This window comes from Gossypium raimondii, chromosome 1 (assembly GCF_025698545.1).
Source record: "Gossypium raimondii isolate GPD5lz chromosome 1, ASM2569854v1, whole genome shotgun sequence".
Taxonomy (NCBI): Eukaryota; Viridiplantae; Streptophyta; class Magnoliopsida; order Malvales; family Malvaceae; genus Gossypium; species Gossypium raimondii.
This window is the reverse complement of record NC_068565.1, coordinates 1,232,876-1,252,056: the sequence shown is the minus strand read 5'-3', so window position 1 is coordinate 1,252,056 and position 19,181 is coordinate 1,232,876. Positions and strand designations below refer to the sequence as shown.

At 29.7% G+C, this 19,181-nt stretch overlaps 3 protein-coding genes across 3 annotated transcripts; 2 read left to right on the top strand and 1 right to left on the bottom strand.

Annotated features, from left to right (window-relative positions):
- Positions 1-1,221: 1,221 nt before the first annotated feature.
- On the bottom strand, positions 1,222-4,321 carry LOC105774122 (non-structural maintenance of chromosomes element 4 homolog A). Its single transcript, XM_012596480.2, has 7 exons — positions 4,063-4,321; positions 3,647-3,727; positions 3,305-3,545; positions 3,149-3,233; positions 2,123-2,339; positions 1,936-2,027; positions 1,222-1,558 (listed from the first exon to the last, which is right to left on the bottom strand). Exons 1-7 carry the CDS (start codon positions 4,205-4,207, stop codon positions 1,505-1,507), a joined length of 915 nt encoding a protein of 304 aa, XP_012451934.1. The 5' UTR covers positions 4,208-4,321; the 3' UTR covers positions 1,222-1,504.
- Positions 4,322-7,623: 3,302 nt separating this feature from the next.
- On the top strand, positions 7,624-8,309 carry LOC105774142 (uncharacterized). Its single transcript, XM_012596519.2, has one exon. It carries the CDS (start codon positions 7,742-7,744, stop codon positions 8,243-8,245), a length of 504 nt encoding a protein of 167 aa, XP_012451973.1. The 5' UTR covers positions 7,624-7,741; the 3' UTR covers positions 8,246-8,309.
- A 2,993-nt stretch (positions 8,310-11,302) lies between these two features.
- Positions 11,303-14,845, top strand: LOC105774065 (putative ubiquitin-conjugating enzyme E2 38). Its single transcript, XM_012596396.2, has 7 exons — positions 11,303-11,376; positions 12,315-12,452; positions 12,564-13,076; positions 13,154-13,217; positions 13,502-13,641; positions 13,753-14,064; positions 14,333-14,845. Exons 2-7 carry the CDS (start codon positions 12,333-12,335, stop codon positions 14,582-14,584), a joined length of 1,401 nt encoding a protein of 466 aa, XP_012451850.1. The 5' UTR covers positions 11,303-11,376; positions 12,315-12,332; the 3' UTR covers positions 14,585-14,845.
- The last annotated feature ends 4,336 nt before the right edge of the window (positions 14,846-19,181 follow it).

Below are 19,181 nucleotides of genomic sequence, written 5' to 3'. Positions count from 1 at the left end.
GGAAAAAATAACAGGGAGACAGAAGAATTTGCAGGTAAACAGAGACAAACTCTTGGGAAGTTTATATCTGATTTTCATACCTGAAAACAAAAAAAAAAAATATTAGATCATTTATGATCATTAAAGTCCTTTTACAGTGAAACTCATCCATCTATAATGCGTACTTCCTTCAGCTGTAGGAAAGGCAGGGCATGGCAATATACTGTGAAATTTTTTTTTCGTTAAATTTTGCTATTAATCCCTATAACTTGTGAAAGTTATAAATTTAATTCCTATATATTAATTTGGTCATCGTTAATTTTAGTACTTTTCAAATTTTAAAAATTTCAATCCTTACCAAACGACAGCTATTAAATTCCACTGCTCCAAAATATGATGCACCGAACATATTATCTTATATATAATGTCATATCAATTTGTTATCCACAAATATTACTCACTAAAAATATAATTAATGAATTAATTATTATTATTTAAATCAACACTAGAATTTCAAAAATATATAAGATTTAGAATGATCCAATTAGAGAATATTTATCAATTCTACAATTGTAAGTATAGTACAAGACTAACAATTAAATTTAACCAAATGGATTGAACTTCTACAGTTTAGATACTGAAATTGATCAATTCAAAAAGTTAAGAAACTAAAAATGATCAAGTATAGGATACTTGCAAAAGCACAAGACTAATAGCAAATTTTAACCATTTTTAATCTTTGAAAATATTAGAAGGAAATTGCACCAGCTAGGAATCGAACCCAGCGAGTCTGTATCCAAGCACCACACCACTGGTGCTTATTGTCTAATCGACGGTTAAAATACTTTTAGCTATGTACAAAGATAAACACTGTTGCTAACAAAATAACGTCTGACCGAATTTTAGCCCTTTTTAATCTCTATAATTTTATAGAATTTAGTTGTTATATTTTATTAAATTTGAAAATTTAATCCATTTATTAATATATTTATATATATTGCTTAAATTACCATTTTAATTGCTTTAATCAGTTTTGTAGTCTAATTTAATCGTTTTTAAACAGTTCATAAATCAAGCAACCTAGTCCTTTTCTCCATACTAATATCACGACTGATTCTTAATCCAAACAATCAGTTTCAATTTAAACAATATAGTTTTAATCAAAACTCGATTTCTTTACCATAAAATTTTTTTTATAAATATAACTTTTACATACTTTTTTTCATCAAAAGTATACCGGAGATTACTAAACTTTCTTAAAAGAAAGCTGCAAAAGAACAAACAAAAAAACCCAGGGAATATTATAGAAGCCTTCGCATCGACAACGATTATCCTATGAACTAAACCAATTACGCCCCAATTGTAAGCCATACAATTAAACAAAAACAACACCAACAACCTATGCCATTAATATCATGAATCCTAGTTAGCTTTCAGATTGGCGTTTCTAAATACCTTTTGCTTCAAGATTTGTAGAAGAAGAGTTACATATATGCAAGTTAAAATTGCTGTACTGCTTTCAACTTTAATCCCTATGGGGCATCAGTTCATGGCCAACCTCAATATAATCTTTCATCAGCTGTGGAAATGCACAAAAGAAACACAACCAAACAAAAATGAATAAGCTAAAGCTAAAAAATATAAATCCAAAAGTAGGTAAAAGTAATCGAGGCTCATATACTAGGAGTCAAATTGCATTTTACCTCTTTACTAAAAAAAAAAACAAATCAATTCCTATACATTAAATCAAAGAGCAAATCAGTTCTTTCTGGCAAGGCTACAAATGTACATGGACTAGTTTTTAACGATAGAAATAGATAAATTTTTTAACAAAAAGACCAATTTAATTTTTTTTCTAAAGTAGAGGAGCTAATTTGTCATTTTCCAAGTAAAATAAGCAAAATACAATTCGACTCCTAGTATACGCATCCATAGTAATTTTACTCCCGAGAGTACCTTCCAATCCTTAAAGTCAAATCTGAAAACAAAGTGATTGTAAACAACTTCTTTTGATGCTATTGCTGTAGCAGTAGGAGCATTCTTTGGTGCTAATAGAATAGAAATAGTTAGATTCTTAAAATTCAATAATAAACAAAAAGCTTTGGAAATGGGACTATAAGTTGAAATTTTAGAAGTATCTTACAGACTAAATGAATGCCTTTTTCATCCAGTTTAATATCAGCACGACCATCTTTGACTAGAAATGATAATGCAAATATGTTTTCCACTGTTTGTGCAAAAGAGTTCCTGTTTAGTACCAACTGTTCGAGCCTCACGATTCTGTGTTTCCTTAGAATGTCAAACATGGTTGCCATATTGATATCTGTATTTGTCTTCTTCTTTATATCCGTATCATCAACCTACAATAATTTTGACCAAAAGAAATGAACTATATGAGATGAATGTAAAAACTAAAAAGGTTGTGTTTTTATGTGTTACACTTTGTCGTATGTCTCCATTATGCTTGGAATCCCTAACTAGGTTAATCACCATGCACGGAGATCTCACCTTACCAAATGATACAAGAGTATGGACACATGTTAACCAAATGTACAAGATTATGGACACATGTACTTAACATGATATACACGTGACCCTTATGTACTCGCTTGTCCCAAAAGACTTAATGGTTACATATAAACTTTCCCTATGACCTAGTAAAAGGCAAGGAAAACCCAAGAGAAAGGGGGAGTTCTCTCCTCTTCCTCTTCGAATCCATCAAGAGCTCCCATAGTCAGGAACACCTCCAACCCCCATTCATCTACAAGGTTCTTGGTCTCCGGGTGAAGCATCGTCAACCATTAAACCCATGTTTTTTCAGCTCTTGTTTATTTCTAAAGCATCTATGTATGACACTTATGTATGACTCTCAAAGACTCTTCCAAGTAAATGGAAAAGCTTAAAGAAACATGAAGATGCCCGTGTTAGACGATATTCGTAACATTCACAACCAAGCACGACACTCACATCCAAATTCTTCTTAACATAGTTACACAAGAATGTCAGCGCTAAAGTGATTAGCATTAAAGACCAAACTCCACCAATATTTTACATGGAATGCCAAGAAGGAATGAAAAACTACATGAACCATCTTTCTTCAAATAATGCAAGCTTCTTTAGCGATTATTGGAATGAACAAAGATTATACACCTCAAACAACAATTCATACCTCTGCAGGCTGCTCGTTTTCTGCCAGTCTGGCGCGTTTTCGTCTGGCTTTCCTTTGCTTCATTTGTGTATCCATAGGCCCAATCCTGAAATAATGAAAACAATAAATACATACAACACTATAAAGTGCAAAATCATAATATCACATTTGCTATACATGGTACGACATCCACGACTGCTCCTCGAAGCATCTGAAAATTCGATCCCAATCTTCTTCCAATCTATCAAGGTTCTGCCGTCCGGTCTACTGCTTTGTTTCGCAAAGTCTCTAACAAGAGAGTCGACAAAATCCGATATCGTAATCCCATCGCCGTTTGTTGCTTTGACAGAGGTAAGCAATGTGTTTGTGATGTCCAAAAGGGCCTCAGCATCAGCAATTTGTTCTCTAGGTTTAAGAACTGGAAATTTTACAAATCAATGAAAAAACAGAGGAAAACTAAAAACTAAAATTCGGCGAACTAGATATCGTAAAGATAATAGAAAATGCAGAGGACAGTACCGAATTGATGTAAGCTCTCTAAGTCATTAACAATCGACTTGAATTTAGCAGAATCGATACTAGAAAGATCATCTCTTTCATCTGCGAACAAAATTACAAAACATTGGAAATAAATATTCAGCAAATAAAGAAACTAAAGATCAGAATCAAATTACTTTTTTTCCTTTTCTTTCATTTGAACTAAACGCTTAACCGTTTCCTATATATATATATATATACAAATTTAAAATATATTCAAAAAAAATTTAACCGCGCTTTTTCTATTTCAAGAAAAAAAAGGCTACATTCAAAAAAGAATATGCTTAAAAAAAGTAAAAAAAAGAACAAGAACTCCATTTATTTCTCGCTCATTTTCTTGCGATCCAGACAGAAACAATAAAACTCCGAAACAAATACAAACAGTAAATGAATATTACCGAAAATAAGATTCTTAACGGCGAGATAACGAGTACGAAGAGTTCTACGATCAGTGACATGCTGATAGTTGGGATCATTAGCTTCAGAATCACTTTCTATTTCATGTTTTACGGCGAGAAGCGTAGTTTTTTCACTTTCTGTCATTGTGGAGATTAATAACAATAACAACGAGTGGCAATCAAAAGAAAAAGAAAGAACAGTTTAGATTGTAAAGAAAGAACCCTAGATTAGAATGATTACGAGATAGGTGAGAGATTGCGTGCGTGAGAAGTTTTAGAGATTTGAAATACCAAGAGCCGTATTTTGAGTTGATTACTTTTTATCAGAGTTTTTTTGGCAGGTAATTAATACCTGAATTTTTAAAATGAATAAAAGTGATTTAATTTTGAGTTTTTGGAGGTAATTAATACCTGAAATTTTTTAAAATGTGATTTATTGATGGACGGTTGGGATGTTTTCTAAAAGTGTAATTTAATAATTATAAATTAAAATACGAGTTAAGAATTATAGACAAAATCTCAATCTCGTTTATGAAGTTAACTTGTATATCGAATAATTACAAAACTTGAGAGTAAATTGTTTTCGAAGAAATAAAAATGAATTACATTGTAATTTTGTTCAAGTATTGAATGTGTTTGAATTTGACGGGACTTAAAATTGAGTTTTACCGTATGCAATTATGATGTTGCGTGTTCAGTTCCATCATATGTGTATGTAGTGTGTGGGTTTTATTGGTTCTTTGTTTGTTGTATTTTTGTATTGATTTGATTCTTAATTTTGATTGAACGGGCACATATTTATACTTATATTGTGCTTGTGAATGTACTATAGAAACTTTTAAAAATATCATTTCATTTATTTTAGGCATAATAATAAATTTACATCTCAATGTTTATATCTTTTGTCAATTTGATCCTTACTCTTTTTTAAGCTAAATTCGACTACTAATTTTTCAAAAAAAATCAAATTGCTTTTTTTAATATAGATGATGACTAAGATATTATTTTTTAAAGATGTTAGAGAGACAACCTTTGTGGCAGTACTTTTCTTGCTAATATTATACTATTTGTCTTATATGCTATGTTAACAAATAAATTCACACAAATAAAAGGTTCATAAATTTTTTTAAAAACAAAGATAAAGTATATGTAGATTGTTATGTGGGTCATCATATTTAAAATTTTTAAATTTTATTCTATTTTATTAATAAAAATCAATTCGACTCTTTTCAAAATACTAATGGTTAATTTTAACTCTTTTAAAATGTTGAGAGTTAAATTTAGAAGGAAAAAAAAGAATAAGAGTTAAAACGACAAAACATATAAATCTTAAGGACTGAATTTGATATTATGCCTTTATTTTATTCATTTTAATTTTAATTTTAATGCCGTTCCATTTTATTTATTTGTTCATTTTTTTATCTTTCTTTCACTTTAAGCTGAATCAGGCTTACGCCTAATATGAGAAATTACACCCATGTTTGCTTTGGGAATGCAAATTAGCAGGCCCATTTGACCCCAAAACAATAAGAACAAAAATAAAAAAACTTACCAGATTTGGTCAAACCTAGCTTCGGAGCTCGATTCGACGGTCCAAAACAATGGGTTTAGATTTGGTCAATATAGGAGGACATGACTTCGAGTGCACTGAAGTGCATTATTTTCCTATTTATGAGTTAGAGATAAATTATGAATAGTTCTAAGTATTGTGTCAAAAAATAGAGCATGATAGCAACAACTAAGGGTGGTGAAAGAGAGGCAAAGAGGTAAGGACCAGATTATCTTCTTACGTGATATAATTTTCAAATTTAAGTAAATTTATGCCGAGGTATATATATTATTTACTTAAATCCAATTATGATATCGAATTGCCTATCTAATTATCTCAACTTAATCGATTTTATTTAAAAAATAATTTTTAAACTTGGTCATGAAGAATATTTCAACAAGTGGAAAAGTTGTTTAGACTGCTAAGCTTCTAGGAAGCTAAGAAGATTCTACAAGTTGTAAAGGGTTTAAATTTTCCGACAAAGAAACCAGTTATTACAAGCTTTTAAAGTTGTTAGAAATTAAAGCTACAAAAAGGAGTTAATATAATTTTTACTCTCTGAATTTGTTAATTAGATTCATTTTAGTACTTAATATTTTGTTCACTTTGGTATCTAAATTTAACAATTAGGTCTGTTTCGGCTCTTAAACTTGACAAATATAAAAATTTGATGGTGTAGCATGATATCAAAGTGCTATGTCGTCAAATCTTGATGGATTGAAATCAATGACCAAATTGAATCTAATTACTAAATTTAGATACCAAAATGAATGTAATTATCAAATTTAGGGGTTAAAAGTACTATTAACCCAATCAAAATATGGTAATAAAATATTTCGTTATGTTCCAAAAGTGCGTCTCTTTAGAATAATAACCTTTGAAAAAGAACACAACTGTCATTCTCGTCCAAGACATACGTTTACTCAAAGCATACCATATGATTGGACCGCTTTCCAAGTGCGTGCATTAAACGGCCCAATAATATGCTGCCAAGTACCTTAAGTTGCCCTATATTTGCACCGATAGCGCTTGGTATTCCCCGTTAACTCGTTTACTCAATCTTATTAAGGTCAAATTCTAGTTTTGGTCCCTCCATTATACTCAAATATGATATTTAATCTTTATGTTTAAATTTATTATAATTTAATCAATTTACTTTAATAATGTCATAAATTAGTCCAAATAAGTAATACCATTAACTATCTATATTAAAATATTTATATAGATTTTTTTAAAACACCGATTTCTTGTCATCATTTTAATTAAAACCCTGTTTCTAGTGGTTGAAGGTTAAGAGCTTTAGCATTTTAGCCTCTACGTTTAAGGTTTGAGCGTTTGAATCAAAATAGTTAAAAGTATTAACTATTTGGATTAACTAAAATATTCATAAAATTAATGACCAAATTGTGTCAAATTAAAATATAAATACTAGTTAATAGTAAAAAGAACTTGCATTGATTTCAAGTTTTGATTGACACCAAATTCAAGGATCATATTTTCTAACAACCCTAAACTTATCTCGATAAAAGAAAAGATCGTTAATTGAAATAATTAAATATATTAATTATTTAGATTAATTAATAGCGTTATAAAAATAAATTGATCAAAATTTGTCAATTTAAAATACAGAAACTAATCCACTAAGCCATTATTATAATAGTGAAAAGAATTTGCATCGACTTTAATCTTGGTTGACACCAAATCCAGGGATCAAATCCTCATACAACTCTTATCCCTACTCCAATCAAAGAAAAAGGATAGAGACTAAATCTTAAGTTCAAACATACTAAAGGACTAAAACCAAAATTTGACCATCTAATATGGTAAAACTGCTATGAAATCCCGTATTTGGAGTAAAATTGTCTTTCGCACATTTCTTTAGAAATGAATAAATTATTGTATGTATCTCATTAAAAATGAGGTAATTAACGAAATAATTAAATAATTATATGTAATAAAATTCATTTTAATAATAAAAATAATGAAAATTTTATTAAAAGGTGACGGATACTTTTATTAACAAAATCTCTGCTTCTTTTTTCCATCTCTAACAAGGAACAAAAACCGATCCAAAACAACCTCAAAATCAAAGCTCAAGCCACCGTAAAACACCAAAAAAAAAATCCAAACATGGATCAACAAGAGCACGAAGAACAACCACCAACATCTCCGACATCATCATCATCATCGTACACCTTGTTCTTAAAAATCATGAGCAAAAGAAAAACATGGGTATTCCTCTTCGTATTAGTTTACGCTATCCTTTTAGATTCTTCATGGAATTTCCTCAAATCCATACTTTCTTGGTACCACCAAAACCAAGCCCGGTATCAATCACCCGGTTGGCCTGCCCTGTACGCTTCCGTCCTTCTCGGTGGGGTTTTTGGGTTGATTTCTATGGCTGCGGCGGTGGCTGTGGCGGTGCCGGCTACTATGGTGACGTGGATAACGGTGGTTGTTTTGCTTGCTTTCTTTGGGAAACCAAAACGGACGTTGGTGGCTGAAGGGAAGAAGATTACTAGAGAGATCGCCGGCTCCGTTTTGAAGACTTTGTTGACGGAAGGGAACGTCGTGGCTCTTGTTTGTGCCGTTTTGGGTTACTATGTACTTGTGAGTAACAACAATGGTGAATGATTTAATTCTTTTTGGTTTAATATATTGTTTGTTATCTAAGTTTGGTTTAGTATTCAATTTAGTACCTGAGCTCTTTCTATCCCAATTTATTACCTGATTTTGACTTCAATATTCACTTTAGTACATAAGTTATTTGTCCCACTTAAGTACCTAAATTTAACTTCAATGTTTCACTTTGGTACTTGAGTTTTCTTTTTATTCCAATTAAGTACTTATGTTTTTTAGGTAAAAGTGCCATGGAGGCCCTTGTACTAGGAGTCAATTTGCATTTTATCTTCTTTACTCAAAAAATGGACAAAGTAGTCATTATATGTCAGACCAAAGAGTTAAATGATAATTTTTGTTTAAAATTTAATCCATTCCTACTATTAAAAATTAACGTAGTTGGCGAAATAACCATACAGTTAATGTGGCATGACATTTGTACCTCATGTTGTTGTATAGACATCAATTTTTAACAGTAAAAATGGATGAAATTTTTAATAGAATGGCCAATTTGCTCTTTGATCTATAGTTCGGGGGACTAAATTTGTCCATTTTTTAAGTGGAGAGGGCAAAATACAATACAACTCTTAGTACAAGGGTCGCCATGATATTTTTACTACATTCTTTTATTATAGTACATGTGTCAAACATTCATTTGGCATTTGAAAATTGAAGCCTAACTCATTTGCTAAATTGGGACAAAAATGTTTACGTACCTAACTGAACATTGAAGCTAAACTCAAGTACCAAATGATATATTAACCATTTTTATATAAAGAAAAGTAGGATAGATCCATTTATGGAACATGAAATTTGTGTAAAGTAGGAATTTAAATGAAATCAGAAATTAAGTTATTTGTCACATCAAGTGTGGCTAAATGGAGCTAAATGATTAAATTGTTAATTGTTTAAAGGAATTGAAAACCTTATTTTGGGAAAGTTATCCACTTTGGTCCTTACTAAGATAATTGTTTGGTTTTCTCCATTTGTAAAATCTTATCTTAGTTTCTCACTTCATTGGTTATTGAATTGAAATGTCATTTACATTCTTTAGTGTATGAATATTTCGGTTTATCTATTAGGTTTAAATTTGATATTTAATTTATATATATTCTAATTTAATATAATTATATTTTATTATTTTGGTTCAGTATATTCGTGATATTTAAAATTGTTTCATGAAAAAAATTAACTACGAAAAAGAAGATGAAAGAGAGCTTTCAATTGTTGTAGGCAGTGAGAACAGAGAAAATCATATAGCATTGATTTTAAAAGTCCAATGACTTAAATAAAAATTTTTGAATAGTTTAATGACTAAATTGTAACTTTTTTTAGTTAAGCGACTAAAATGAAAATTTACCCATAGTTTAATGACTAATGATATAATTTACTCGTATTAATATTGTATTAATTAAGAACTCCATCTCTTGGCTCAGCAACATTGGGTGTTCACTCTAATAACTCACATCGTGGGTTCAAATTACAAGAGTAACCTTGTTTGTGGTATGGGAGTTAGTAGTGATTTGTTGCTACTAAAGGTATTTGGGTCAATTATAAAATATCAAAAACAATATCGTATTGATTAGATTATTTTGCTAGCCTAACCACCAACTTAGGCATTAAGTGTCGGATTAGATCTAATACTTAGTATATTTAAAAAATAAATATATTTTGCTAACTGAACCTACATCTTTTTGCATTGATAATAATACTCATGCCAATTGAGTTAAGACTTAATCAACTTAAATTGATCAGTTAACGAACTTTAATTATTAGGCTTAAATAATATATATTTATTTTATAAATTATAAATAATTAAAAATAAATAAAATAAATTATTTTTTATTGTCAAGTGAATTTGAAAATTTTAAAATCCATAATCAACTAAAATAACCCTCTAGGCCCAACCCATAACAGAAAAGGGCAAAAAATGAAATTCACTAAATTGATTGAGTTGATCTAATCGATTTTCACCATTTTACTTTCTCGCAATAGATACAACGAACCCAATTAGGATGGTAACGGCCGCATAGTAGCTTTGCCTCCTGCTTCCCTTCGTTAAAGTAAACTTCCAAATACACTCTTATTATTTGGTTAATTAAATCATACCCATTTTAATTTTAAATTGATTTTAATTATAAAATTATAATTCATTCATATTTCTACTATCAAAGTTAAATTATTGTAATGCACAAATAAACAAATTGATAATTAAGATATATTTGAAATTATTTTAGAATAAATTTAAATAGGAATCACAAGTATTAAGACTTGAAATTAGAAAAATTCGTATTAAATATGAAAGTCAAATTGTAAGCACTTGAATTTAACATTGTTTACTTTTTAAACAAATGACATTTAAGCTATTCATTAGGGATGATAAAAAACCCAGAATCAAACGGGTACCAACCCAACCCAATCTGTTGGGGTTGATTTTTTTTCTAAAAATCGAGTTTAATGTGGGTTGAGTCGAGTCAAGTGAAAATAACAAAATAGTTAAGTTAGGGTCGGGTTGAGTCGGGTCGAGTTTGCGGTAAATCCATCTCACCTAATTCAATATATTTACAAAAATACCCCTGTTCCAATATATATTTGTTTATATATATATATATATATATATATATATATAAAGTTTTTAAGTCCAAAACATAAAACAAAGGGAAATCTTATTTACTTCAAAATTAATAAATGGAATAATTAAATTAAATTCAGGTCAGAGTCGAATCTCCTATTAAATTTCAGGTTTAATTTCAGAATGAATTGTTTTTAAGAGTCAAGGTTGGGTTGGGGTTGGCAAAATTCCTCCATACTATTCATACAATAAATTTATAAATTGATCAATGTGTTTTAGGTCATATTCAAATTACATTTAACACTTAAGCTAACGATTATGCTAATAAAAGACTCGATTAATACAGTACTGATACTCTTAGGACTTGATCACAACATCTTGAAATTCAAGGACCAATTTGGAATCTGAGTGTTAGCTAAAGGACTTTCAGTAAAATTAACCCTTATAATTGTAAAAAAATTGTTATACTGGTAATCCTTGAAATAAAATCACGTACGGATTTCTCGCTCTAAATATTTTATTTCATTCTTTTTTATGGGACGATATCTCTCTAAAGCGACTCAAGCAAGCGCAGGTTATATTCCTTTTCCCTCATTTTCAAAAAGAAAAAAAAACAAAATCTTTATTTTTTTTTTTGGGACTTTGCGTGCTTTTTTGTTTGATTTTAAGTGTATTTTTTTAGTAGATCGAAGCTTGTTTCGCTGTTTTTAATCAATGTGTTGTTTTTTATTTTTCTTTTGATTTTCGGTTTTTGATCGGAATTTTGTGTTTTTCTGTTTGTTTGTCACTATCTCGTTTACTAACTTAGCTTCTTATGCAATTCTTAAAGAGTATTATATCATAATGGATTCTTTTTAAGTCTCTGTTTGGTTGATAGGAAAATTCTAGAATTATATGAAAAAAGAAATGCAAATAAGCATATCACCCGTTGAGAAAATGATTTCTACTTCGATTTTGTTTTATTATTCTGTTTTGCGCGTTCTATTTCGTGCAATGCTTCATCGTATCCATGTTATGTTACTCGTACTCAGATTTGTATATATGTATATGCATCTGATAATAATATGTTCAAAGAATTACAACATTTGATGTTAAAGAACAAGAAATTAGCTTCTTCGTTTTCTTTCTGTTTTTGGTTTAAGTGATTCTATTTTATGCATTAGCGATTTAGCTTATCATAGCTTAGTTTCCTTTTTTTTTTTGGAATGTTTAGTTTTTTTTTCTCCATTTTAGTACCCAAAAAGGCTAAAGTAGAAACTTCTTGTTATGCTTTAAGTCTAGCATTACGTAAGCAGGGTTTGTGGTTCATGTTTTTAAGTATCTGTTTTACCTTTGTTCTCCAGAGCAGTTGAATATTTGTTTCACAGCTACATATATAGGAATTAATTAGAGCATCTCCCATACTTAAATGTATACATGAATAGAGTAAGCTTATGGTGCTGTTATGTTTCCCGACGCGACCGTTATTTTTGTAGTTCGATTTGTTTGCTGAGGAAACGATCTTGTTCTTAGGTACTTCTTTGTGATGAAATGGATATCAAAGAAATTGAAAATCCGACGATGGTTTCGGTTGGTTCTGAGAAAACCAGCATGGACAGCAAGGGAAAGAATATAATATGCTATGATAAGAAGTGGGAAGACCAATTGGAGGTGTTTGGTTGCAACTTTTGAAAGCAACATGCTACCTTAGCAGTTAGCATTGCTTTTTATTTATATATCATCAAGTTCCCTTTAATTGAATGTACTTCCCCTTTTTTTCAGGATGCTTCAGGCAGTGATCATGGAGATACTGTTAGTTTAGCAGGGTCCGAAGATAATTATGAGTTTGACTTGTCATATAATTATGATGATGGGCATTATGATGACTACACTGATGATGTTTCTGATGATTGCGATAATCATGAATTCTTATATGAAGATGATTACTGGATTATGCAATCCCATTTTGATAATGTGGATCTTTCTCCGGGGGTGGAGGCTTCACTTAACTTGTTGAAAGACTCTTCTTTAATTGAAGATATGCAACAACAACTCAAGGCTGTCGCAGCTTCCTTTAACCTACTTGGAATCAAGAATGAAGCAATATTAGATGTTAATGATGGACTGAAGTCAGCTTCTACCAGTACTGTAATGGTCCCAAGGGAGTCAGGGTTTGAACAGAAAAAAGGAAATGAAGAACACATAATGCAAAATTTTCGAAGTTTCAAACATTTTGATGTTGTGGATGTTTTCTCAAGCCATCGTTACTGCAACTTGACCTCATCGGGACAGACGGTGAGGTTGCATCTTGTTTCTCTGTCATGCTAAATTGTCACTACTTATATAATTTGATCTTTGCACTTATTGAATAGTATCCAAAGGAGTATGCAAAGCGAATTCAAGAGGAGTGGAAAATTCTGGAGAGTGGCTTACCAGGTGAGTTCTTATGAATGTGTTTGTGATATATGGTGTCTTTGTGATACTAACTATATAGAATCAAGTCTTAACTATCAAAAGTCCAAAACTGTGCAAGTTCCTAAGCTGAATGACATTTTAAACGTTATGCATCTAAAACTTTGTAGGATGGCTTCTTGTTATTCCGTTCCCTTTTGAAAATGCATTCCATGATTATAAAAGTTAGAAAATTGCTACTTTTTGCTTCTATCTCCTGGTAATATTTTGTTTAAAATGACTCGTCCGCTTTCTCCGTGCTTCCACAGAAACAATATATGCGAGAGTTTGTGAAGCAAATATGGGTCTTTTAAGAGCTGTCATTATGGGACCTTCTGGTACTCCATACCATGATGGCCTTTTCTTCTTTGATTGTTTCTTCCCTCCAAAATATCCTAATGAGCCACCGGTATGTTCATTTTGCATACGTTGTGTTTTTCCCTACTATGCACTTATTAGGGTATTATAATGTACATGCGTATTTTAGCATGTCTAATGTATATCCGGAATTTCTGATCAGATGGTTTATTTCTATTCCGGCGGTCTCCGGTTAAATCCAAATTTGTATAGCTGTGGTAAAGTATGCCTAAGCCTTTTGGGCACTTGGCATGGTGAAGAGACTGAGATGTGGGTTCCAGGCCAATCAACCATGCTACAAGTTTTGGTTTCCATACAAGCCCTGATTCTGAATGCTAAACCCTTCTTTAACGAGCCTGGTTTCGAGATGTCGTATGTTGGGGCCGAAGGTGAAAAGAGGTCCAGGAAGTACAATGAGGATGCATTTGCTCTATCCTTGAAGACAATGATTTACACTCTAAGAAGACCGCCGCAGGTATCATTTCATTTCATTTCAGTTCAGTTCACTTCATGAAGTTTGTTTATCTGGGATTCTATTGTCATCCCTTTCACGGAGTTCGTATGCTGGCTATCGATCTATTTGTTTCGAACAAGCATTTAACTGTTTGTTTATCTGGGATTGCTCTGTTTTTCCATTTGCCAATTAGCAGAAGTGACACAAAATCAGGTCTTCTTTGTATGCACGGTGTTATGTAAATTTTACATACATTCTGATCTAATTAGAGCCATGTTTCCCGAAACAGCATTTCGAGGACTTTGTCGCCGGTCATTTTCGCACCCGTGCACGTGACATTATCATGGCTTGTGAAGCATATAAAGAGGGTGCTGCTATCGGCTCCGTTCTGGTTAAAGATTGCGTACCAGACCCTATTAAAACCGAAAACAGTAGCTCCGAGAGATTTAAAAGAACAATGACGAAGATGATCGATGCAATGGTGAAGGTGTTTGTGGAAAACGGGTCAACCTACGAGCAGTTTCTGAATTCAAGTACCTGATATCATTTGGAGATGGTTAAAGTCATCGTGAAAGGTTAGTGTTAGAACAGAATAGCTTTTCTTCCAACTGCTTTGATGATTACATTTTTTTTAATGAACCTTTGGTGCTTTTTTTTGCTAGTTCGTGCAGTAATAATGAATCCTTTGTGATTCCTGTAGGTTTATAACTCAGTTGAATTATGAAAAGGTTCTTGTTTTTGGTAAATAGAATTTCATTAATAATGTAGTATTAAGTTGAAATGACATGCATACTTTCGACAAGTTCATGGAGGTCACGGATTTGAGAATATGGGTGTAATCTGAGTTGAATCTAAATAGTGGTTAGGTCGAGTTTGATTTGAAAGAGCTCAATCGAACATCAATTTTTAAGCTCGAGTTTGACTTGAGACTTAATCGAGCTACTCGAGTTCGATTAAACTCCTTTTTTTTCAAGCTCAAGCTCCTTCGTACTTTAGTTTTTTCTATATAATAAGGGTAAAAATGTAATTTATTAATATACAAATATTAAAATGAAAAGTTCAATTAAGCTCGTGAGTTGTTCGAATTGAGTGTTGCGATGCTTGAATTCGATTTGATTAATAGCTCGAGTTACATAAGTTTAACTCGATAATTATTAAATTGAGTTCAAATTTTTCGGATCAAAAGCACCGATACTTCAATTACACCCTTTAGAAGTTAATTAGTCAAAAATGTATCTTTCATTTTGGAATTCTTGCTTTTATTTGTAATATTTGCTAATAATAGAGTCTCTAATTGAGAGATGATATCATCATTGGTGTCGGTATCGTATCAGTATTGGTTTTATGTGTCGGTATTGTATCCTATTGGCTGTGCATGTCTATATGTATGGTGTCAAGTTTAAATTTGAATCAAGTAGGTTAAGTTTTTTGTTTTTGTAAAAAATTTGTTGTGTTTCGACGTGCTTTGGTTTGTTTCCTTTAATACCATCCTATATAGGTACGCACCGACCAACCACTACTTGATTTTGATATTTTAATTCAGTTTTTAAAATGTTTTATACTTTTATAATTACATTTTAAAAATATAATATAATTTTTACATTAAGTTATTGGATTAATTAATAATTTTAAATTTTATATTAATTAATAAGTTATTGCATGTCTATATGAAAATTATTTAAAAAGATTTAATTATGCTCTCGATTCTTTGAAAATTTAAAGATTAGTCTCTTTAATTTTAATTTTAAAATTTAATCTTTTATATTTAAAATTAAAATTCAATTCATAAAATTATTAATTAACTTTTATTAAATTTAAATATGTGTTATCAAAATTTTTACTAAATTTGAGTATATTTGTAAAATTTCATCAACGGTGTTATTAAATGAATTTTGATTTTCAAAATCAGATAAATTGAGGGATTAGATTTGGGATCAAATTTAGGAAATAAAAGTTGAAGGACTGAAATTTTGGGAATTTAGTCATATTTAAACCTATTTTAAAATATCAATAAAGTTAAAATGATACATTAAATTCCATCAATATCAATATATATCAATTGATAATATATAAAAGTAATGTAAAACATGCTTCTCCTTTTGACACGTGTTGTTAGCTCTCATTGGTTTTCCTTTTAGGGCATGGCTTTTCCCTATTTTTAATGGGTAAGTTTACTTTTCTTATATTATTAATAAAATGGTTTAATTTATATTTTCATCACTTTATTTTTAAATTATATAAATATAATTAAATTTTTGTTTCGGTCTCTATACTACGTTTAAATTTAAAATTTAATCTTTATATATATATATTGCATAAGTTGGGACTTTATTTATCATACCCATTTATTTATAATATGTTCATTTCATTTCATGTTACTTTTTAATTATTTGTCTATGTATTTATGTCTTGTATTAATTTATTTAATGTTATGCATAACTTGTTACCATAATTCAATTTAGAGAAAATTCTGTTTTCATGTTTATGATCCATAGTAATTTGATTTTATTTATATATTTTATCATAGTAATAATATGCATATAAATTTATTTTATTTCCTAATTTATTATTTTATTTTAAAATTATATTTTGAAAGAATTGATACGCATTAAAATTATATCACATCATATTTTTAATCTCAAGTTATCTCATAATTTGCTAACTTACTTTATTTTAATTTCAATTTTTTCATAAATAATATTTTAATTGAAAATTATACAGTATAATCAAAATAAAATTTTAATTATTTATTTAAATCCTCTAATGTACTTGCAAGTTGCGACCCAAGTCAAGTGAAGAAAATTGCTATTTAATTTTGGAATCAACAGAATTGCTTTCACCACTATCTTTTATATTATCTACTTATAAAAGACCAACATTATTTAATTAATTAAGATTACTTAAAAAATAATGCTAAGGGCTTACTTATGGTAACGGTGAATGACTTTCAACTGACTATATGTCATTTGATGTGGTTAAATTTATACTAAATTTTAATGGTGAAAAGAAAAAGTGATGGAAATTGTTAAAGAAAATGGATTCACCCTTCCATCGTTTCAAAGAACAAAAATCCATAAATGATTGAAATTAACAGTTAATATTTAATTAATCAAATTTCAATTAACTGCGATTATAAAATTTAAAGGGTTAATTCCACTATAAACATCCTCATTTTAAATTAGTCCTTAAATTTTATAAAATTCTAATTATATCCTCAAACTATCGATTTTATATCAATAATATCATTTTAAATGAGACGTCGATTTTACATGGTAATATTTTGCTTTATTTTGTTTTTAATTTTAAAAGTTACGTGATAATATTTTACTTTTCTTTAAATTTTTATTTTAAATTATATCACATAAGATTTTACATGTCATTTAATGGTCAAATTAACGGCTTAAAAATAAAAGGACCACCTAATTGATATAACGCAAACTATTTAGAGATATAATTAAAACATTTTAAAATTTAGAGATCAATTTATAATGAAAGTCATAGATTAGCGCAATTAACTCAAATTAAAACACATTATTGTTGTATTAAATACGGTAGAAAATTGGTTTATTAGCTTTGAAGTTAATTAAAAATGATTAGCCGTATCAAATCTTATCTACAACAAATTAAATCCGATAGGCTAAGGTTTACTGTTATTTTGTGTAGGAAATGGACCGACTTATTGATTAAATTAAATAAATGGGATAATATATGATATGGTTAACGTTACCTTAAGTTACGGTTCAACTTTATTGCATTAAACATGGACAGGACCTGCTTGTGGACTAATATAAAAAAGATAATTTAGATTAAAATATCATATTTATAGTGGACTAACTACTGCAGTAGAAATTAAGGGTATAATTGAGTTGAGCCAAGCTCGAATGTTGAGAAGTTTGAGTTTAATTTCGACTTGAAATTCGAAACTTGATACTTGATTTGAGCTTGATCGAACTTGGCTTGAGATATAATCGAGTTACTTGAGCTTGATTAAGTGTGTGTTTGGATGGGCGGTGCATTTACCTCTGGTAAAATTAAAAACAACAGTAGTGGCGAGATTAATTATTGTACCTGTGAGATAAAATACTTCACCGCACCACAACCACCACCCATCCAGAGGTACACTAAACTTGTTTATCAATATTCGTATTCAAGCTCGAGCTTGATCTCAACTTGATAATTAAGCTTAAGATCAATAATATATTAAGGGCAATAATATAATTCAATGATATAAAAATATTTAATATATATTAAAAATGAAAAGTCCAATTCGACTTGATAGTCGTTTGAGCCGAGTATTACTAAGCTTGAATTAAGCTGGTAATTACTAAATTGAGTTCGAGTTTTTTGGCTTAATGGTAAGAACATTATGTTATAAGCATTAGAGCCTGAGTTCGATCCCAAACAACTTCATTTTCTTCTCTAATTATATATAAAAAAGGATTAAATCCATAATATCATTTTCAAGTGAATTAATTAGAAAAAGGGTAGAGGTTAATTAGGGTAGATTAATCACTTCAAATTTAATTAAGATTTTAATTTTTTTGTTAGACTTGATAATGATTTATAGTGTTGTTTATATTATACAGGGTTGAATAAGTAATTTGAAGTTATTAAATTTTTTATACAATTAAAGTTATAAATTTTGATATGTTAATCATTTATTGTTTTAATAAATTCTCTTAGTCATATAATTTATCAATGTTATTGTGTAAAAAAGGAAGAAAATATGTTATTTAAAGATTTATTCAAGTATTAGGCTACCAAATTTTGACTTATATATTTAGGTTTGATAAAAAAAATTTTAAAAAAAAAGTTACCTGAATTCACTCGATTAAGTTTTTACTCACTCAGAATGAGTTCAGTGACACAGTTTGTCATCAATCATCGTTCATTGTTTTAGTTTAAGGTTGTGTAAGTTCTGAGCACATGACATCTAGATTCATTTATTTTTATTCTAATTATAATAAAAATGGGTAAACTACACCTAAAGGTCATTAAACTATTTATAAGTTTATGTTTTGCTCACTCAACTTCAAAAAGTTACAAAATGGGCATTGATCGAATAGTTCAATGACTTAAATGAAAACTTTTGAATAGTTCAGTAATCATTTTGTATCTTTTTAAAGTTGAATAACCAA

What these genes read in the sequence shown, in the direction of transcription:
- LOC105774122 (XM_012596480.2), bottom strand. Translation starts at nt 4,207, where the DNA reads ATGACAGAAAGTGAAAAAACTACGCTTCTCGCCGTAAAACATGAAATA. An exon ending in CGTTAAGAATCTTATTTTCG is followed by an intron (nt 3,728 to 4,062) that starts GTAATATTCATT and finishes TTTTGTTCGCAG; the next exon opens with ATGAAAGAGATGATCTTTCT. An exon ending in AGTCGTGGATGTCGTACCAT is followed by an intron (nt 3,234 to 3,304) that starts GTATAGCAAATG and finishes TCATTATTTCAG; the next exon opens with GATTGGGCCTATGGATACAC.
- LOC105774065 (XM_012596396.2), top strand. Translation starts at nt 12,333, where the DNA reads ATGGATATCAAAGAAATTGAAAATCCGACGATGGTTTCGGTTGGTTCT. An exon ending in AATATCCTAATGAGCCACCG is followed by an intron (nt 13,642 to 13,752) that starts GTATGTTCATTT and finishes ATTTCTGATCAG; the next exon opens with ATGGTTTATTTCTATTCCGG. An exon ending in CTCTAAGAAGACCGCCGCAG is followed by an intron (nt 14,065 to 14,332) that starts GTATCATTTCAT and finishes TTCCCGAAACAG; the next exon opens with CATTTCGAGGACTTTGTCGC.
- LOC105774142 (XM_012596519.2), top strand. Translation starts at nt 7,742, where the DNA reads ATGGATCAACAAGAGCACGAAGAACAACCACCAACATCTCCGACATCA.